Raw genomic sequence first — 6158 nt, forward strand, 5'->3', positions numbered from 1 at the left:
GATAGAGAGTTAGAAACATCGATGAGAGAGAAACATTGATCAGCTGCCTCCTGCGTACCTCCCACTAGGAATGTGCCCGCAACCAAGGTACATGCCCTTGACCGGAATCGAACCTGGGACCTTTCAGTCCACAGGCCGATTCTCTATCCACTGAGCCAAACCGGCTAGGGCTTAAAGAAATTCTTTATACAATTAAATTTGTCAATTTGTTGTTTCCTTTTGGGTTTTACATGTTGCTTACTAAGTCCTTCCTCTGCGCAAAGTAAACAAAATTCTTTCTAGTACTTTTCTTCTATTTTATAATTGCTTTGTTTTCAGATTCAGTTTTGAACCATCCAGGATTTATTTCAGGGTGTGGTGTGAGGTATGGAGTCTCTTTTCATTTTTCTAAGCAGGTAATCAAATTGTTCCAACACAATTATCTTTCCTCTCCCTCAATAAAAAGTTTTTATCTCTCTGGAATTAACATATTCATGGTAGAAAGAACTGAGAAAAATGGAAATATCAAACAAGCAAAAAATATCTTTAGAATCCTCAGGAAAAAATGATAGAAAAATATTCTTCTCTGCACTCCTAGAACCTCATCAATAACCTGTTAGCTCATCCACCCAACTTTGATTATTTTAGTCTTCAGTCTTATTAAAAATAGCAGTGTACTTACTAAAGCAATTGGTTAGCTTCTATATTCTAAATTTATCACGATAACTAGCAGTAAGTCATCTCTCCCACTCCCTAAATAAACCTAATAACAAAAACCACTTTTCATCAGAAAAAGAGATCAAGTTGCCCTCCTTAGCTGGGGTTTACTGTAAATTGAGTAACAAATTTCCATGCATTATTCATGAAGGAGTTAACACAGACACACAGAAAAGAAAGAGCTAATCAACACAGCAGACAACATAAGCCTACTTAAGAAATGTTTCTGGTTGCTGAACAACCGAGTTTTATTTTTAAAAGTCTTGTGGATCTAAAAGAAAAACAAGAAGAACCCTCATGTATGTCCAAAAATAACTGCAACCTGGTATCTAAATGAAGTTGAGATATCAAAAATCCATCTAACATGTGCCTCCACTTGATATAGTCTTGTTTTCTGGCGGGGGGCAGGGGGGCGATGGGGAAAGGTTAAATTAAAATGTCAAATTTACTTGAAACAGGTCTATTTCTTAAATGTAGTGAATAAGCTAAGGTTGTACTAGGGCACAGTATTTACCCAGATAATATATTTACATAGGCTGGCTAAATGTTTAAACGTTCACTGGACACAGCCTGCTTTTTTCTAATAAGCAGTCCACCACTGAAGTCTTCTTAAGACTTTTGGAAAATATACCATAAGCATAGCTGCTCCAACCTACCTTGTTCCCCACTCTTTCTGAGATCGGGTATACGTCCTTTATTGTTTATACACTGGCTTTCCTAAGCAAATAGGCAACATCTTCTATATTTTGAAAACGTGCAGTTCTGTCACTAGGATTTCCACAACCATTCTCATCATCTTGACTAGAGTGTTTTAATTAGCTTTTGACACTAATCCTCTCCTCCAAACAATACACATATTTTAAACAGGGATATAAAGATAGCAATATTCTAGGCTATAGAATGACAGTAAGTGAAGATTTGGGGATTTTTTTTTAATGTATCACAGGATCCATGTGATGTGTTTGGTGTAGGAGGTGCAAAAAGCAGTTTCTATCTTGACAAACACCAAGTTCACTGTGCACTAGAATCAACAGCATATCCTAGGGGACTGATGTTCAGAAATGAAGGACATGTACCAACTAGTAATCATTTCATGCCTGGAGCAAGAGCGAGAAGTGTGTGCACAAGGGACGGTAGGGCCTGCAGGTGAGGATTAGGTGAAGGGGAGACTCATTACAACCAATTATATTTTTATTGGGTGTATTTTTAAGCCAAAATAGGGGAAAAAATAAATGAAAACATCCTCTCCCCCAAAATATGTTGAGCTTTTAAACAAAAGTCTAGAAGCATTTAAGTTTGAAAACAATTCTCTCTGCATTTGTTATATCTTTGAAGGTGCTGAGGAAAAGGGGATATAAAGATTAATCAAACAATTAAAACCTAGAACAGTAAGAAAAGAAAAATCCCCCTGGCTTTCTGCCTTTAAAATCCACATTTCAATAGCCTACTTGTATTAATCCAGATGCCCTGGAAGCAGCTATATTTTTCAGATTTTTGAGTGATGGTTATTTCCCTTAAGTCCTGATATGATAACTAATCAAATTAAGGAGGCAGCACTCATTTAAAAGGAAAAGACAGCAGAAGAGACTCCCAGGTGGAAGAGTGCTGTACAGAGTGCTCACTCTGCCTGGGGCTGAGGTCCTCTGGGGTCTGAGCTGCTGCAGGGCTCTGACAGCTCTGCACTGAGGAAGTCCTCCCTTCAGGGTGGGTTCCTGCTCTGGGGAACCAGTTCTTACCACTTCCAGCACACCTGACCACGGAGATGAGACCTCTCACCAACGTATGGACACATGAAATTACTTGTGTGCTTCCAGACATGAGTTAAGGCTATAAGACTTACTACATATTTAGCAATGTCAGAAACTTGAGGAGTCACTGAGACCTTCACACCCTATTTCATCCTTCTTCACATCAGTTATCATATACTATACAATTTTATTTTATCAATTAAAAAGTCCCAATCTGAGCTCAATCTCTTTAAGAAAAACGGTCAACTTGAAATTTCATAACAAATTACTATTCTGTCTTTTGAAAGTAAATTTAGTGCAGGGACAAAAAGATGAGTGCATCAACTAACTTTTTATTTATTTACACGCAATTTTCTAGTAAATATCTACATGCTAAAAAGATGCCACAGAAAACAAAAATAAAATCAAAACAAAACAAACAAAAACGTAGCAGAGGCAAACGACTTCGTAAGAACAGTGCTACTCTCAAAGGAAACTGAAAGCACACAGGGGTTTCACAATTTGTTTTCAAACACCCTCATTAATGCCTTCTTTGTTGTTCTGCAGTTTAAATATTTCAGTTGATAAGCCAGCTTGCCAAAATTTGCTTCAACAAAAGAGTAAACTGCTTGGGAAATGAAAAAAAAAATAGGAGGCAAACAGACTTCAGTAAGCCAATATGTTGTGCTGCATACAGCCAGCATTTGCCCGGTAAAATATATGCTTCTCAGTATGCAGATTGTGTAATCCCTTTAAGTAACAATTACAAAGTTAAACAATGCAATCTGTCCCACTGGCAAGAATTGTGCTATGCTGTGGATTAGAAGATTCCATTAGGAGATGAACTCAGCTTCCAGCCCTGAGGCCAGGAAAGGCTGAACAGGGTCCAGACAGGACGCTGTCACAGAGGCAGGCTCAGGTGTGGTGAGAGAGGAGCAGATGCTCCATTCAAGATTATACCTTGCAAACCAATTCAAAGAGACTGCCCAGCATCATTTGCAAGAATAACAGGTGTACCTTGAACATAAAAGAAAATGCTTTGATTGTTCTGGCCAAAAAATACTTGTTAATTCAGGAAAAGAGGAAAACTGTGCTAGACCTAGGAAAATTCTACTTCCCAACTTATCCATAGGTTCAAATTCTCTTCCCACTGAACTTATGTGGAAAATATATATTTCACATAATTAAGAAAGAATTATTGTCCAGTCTTTTTATCTTAATTGTTATTGGTGGTATATTTCCAACATAGAAAATTAAAGACATATATCCACATATAAAAGCTTTGCCAAAATTTAACAGATCTTAACATTTTGCCATATTTTCTTCAATCTCTATTTCTACTTATAACAATAAAGTGTATTAAGCTAAATTCCATGATTCCTTTTCTAAGAATAACTTCTTTCCTGAAGTTGAAAGGTACGATTCCTACACATTTTTAGTTATTTTAACACATACACACATACACATACTCATAAAAATACACTGAATTGCTTTATATATCAATGTCTAGAAAATATAAACAATGCCAACAAATCAATAGAAAGACAAGCAACCCATTATAAACTTAGAGGCCACTGACAGAAGTGAAACCCGAATGGCCAATATATGAAAAAGTGTTCAACCTCACTAGTAATCAGGAACCCCAAATTAAATAGTAAGATACCATTTAACACCCAAAAGATTGTATAGGTTTTATAGATCATGTCACTAAGAAAATAAACAAAGTTGGAGAATTTATACCAATAATCTATTTCTAATATAGAAATGGACAGATATGTCAAATAGCAACCAGATTCTTCAATCATATCCAGTGACTTAAACATATTTTGCTATTCACGATGATTTTTGTGTATTCTTTGGTCTCATTTTATATAAAATCATATGACAGCATTAAGTTTAACTTAGCTAGTAAATATCAAATTAATGCAAGAAATATTTTACTATCCAACTTTGCATGGAAGTCAGTTATGAAAGCATGATAAAATAACTGTAATTTTTTTCCAAAGGAGACACAGTTAAAAGCACAATTTGAGAAATAATTTTCATTAATTTTTTTCATTTTAACAAGAAAATCCTAATCACAACTTTGAACCTCTGTGTCCATTACTCTGCATAACAGACCCTAGAATTAAACAGTCCCTGGGAGTTATAACTGACCCAATCAACACCACCTAAATGAAAACTGAACTTCAATCTGGTAATAGATCCATGACTTGAGAAATAGAACATATCTGACTTGCTACTCCTACAACTCAACTCCACATAAACAGTGACCTCTGGAAAGTTACATACAAGGTTCTCCCATAAATGAGTTGGCATTCCCTTTGTACCTTGGGAGGAGAAGGTGGAAGGGAGGGACCATAGTTCAGGCCATCACTACAAGCACTGCTGTGAAGAGATAAAATAGAGGCTGGAGTAGAGTAGATACTGTCATCGGGAGAGTAGTGAGACTCAAATGCAGATTCATCGGCTAAGTCAGCATCGTTTGTGTCCACCTAGGGATAAAAGCAATAATGTCAGTTGGAAATTCTGTTCTATTACAAAGTCTCCACTTGAACCCAAAAGGTCCCTGGTATCATTCCTCTGTCTATGCTATTTTCTACACGACCTCTTCAACCTCTTCAACACCTCAGAGGCTAATGCAAGAGTACAAGGATGAACTGCACACCTGCAGCCGGGCCTGCTGGCGTCAAAGGCTATTTTATTCCATTAATAAGGGACTAAAGGTAACAATCAATAAAGAACCTGGATCAATTCTAAGTTTAGAAATGTCATAAATTAAGGGAAATATTTGCCTTTTTCCCAGTTCACATTATTTTAAAATAATACCTGCCCAAATCTTAGAATTTCATAATAAAATGAATGAGGTCAGCTCTTTTCCTATTCAACTAAAATAAACTTCTTCAACAGAACTGCGAGGCAATCCTCTATTCATAAATTACACCAAGACGATATATTTTGTTTAAAATGCCTTTAAGTAGATTTAAAAACCAGTCAACAGACCCAGAACTTGATGGTGATCATCAGAAACCGAAGAGAAAAACCTGGCATTTCATGCTGAAATTACACTGGCAAACAAGGTGCCTAATTATGATCTAGTTATGGTAAAACTATTAGTTATAAATGGCTATAGTTGGAAAACTCACATAGAGTGAGGTAGCAAATTTCACTACGTATTAACTAAAAATCCTATTACTATCTTCTGTGGCAGAACCAACTGAAAGATTCAAGGCATGGTAACTCTGAAGCTCTCCTTACAATTGACTCACTGTCACATCTAAGAATAGGTTGAACTGACATAAATACTACCCTTATACAATACTATCACCCTTTTCTGCTTTAATGGTAAAACCTGGTGATGTTCTATTTCTTTGTGATTTCAACTGACACATTTAGCCAGGATAAGTTGCACTAAAACATTACAACAGGTCATATTCTTGCAAAAAACATGAGAGGAATACAGATGAGCAATTTCAAAATGAACTTTTCTAATAACATTTCTTTAACTGTTTGGCTGCTGACGTATTTTTTCGGACATATGCCAAAACTGCGGCACTAATTGCGCGTGTATGGGAAAAAATGTAAAACACTTTTTATACAATAAACTCACTTGTATTGCTTTGCAACAACAAAAATTAAAAAATACCAATTGTTTACATAGATTTGTTTTAAATAAGAAGAGCGCGATAGCGCTCCTTAGCAGTCAAACGGTTAAAGACTTCTGTTCAAAGAGCT

The 6158-nt window shown here is 36.2% G+C and overlaps 1 protein-coding gene across 6 annotated transcripts in view; it reads right to left on the reverse strand.

Annotated features, from left to right (window-relative positions):
* MPDZ (multiple PDZ domain protein) overlaps window positions 1-6158 on the reverse strand; it is a 172050-nt gene that overhangs the window by 74772 nt on the left and 91120 nt on the right. For all 6 annotated transcript variants that reach the window (XM_015558970.1, XM_015558971.1, XM_015558969.1 and 3 more), the window contains one exon: window positions 4754-4918. In XM_015558970.1, the coding sequence (XP_015414456.1) occupies window positions 4754-4918 (165 nt within the window). The remainder of the gene's footprint in view (window positions 1-4753; window positions 4919-6158) is intronic.

The sequence above is a fragment of the Myotis davidii genome, unplaced genomic scaffold (assembly GCF_000327345.1).
Source record: "Myotis davidii unplaced genomic scaffold, ASM32734v1 scaffold1994, whole genome shotgun sequence".
Lineage (NCBI taxonomy): Eukaryota > Metazoa > Chordata > Mammalia > Chiroptera > Vespertilionidae > Myotis > Myotis davidii.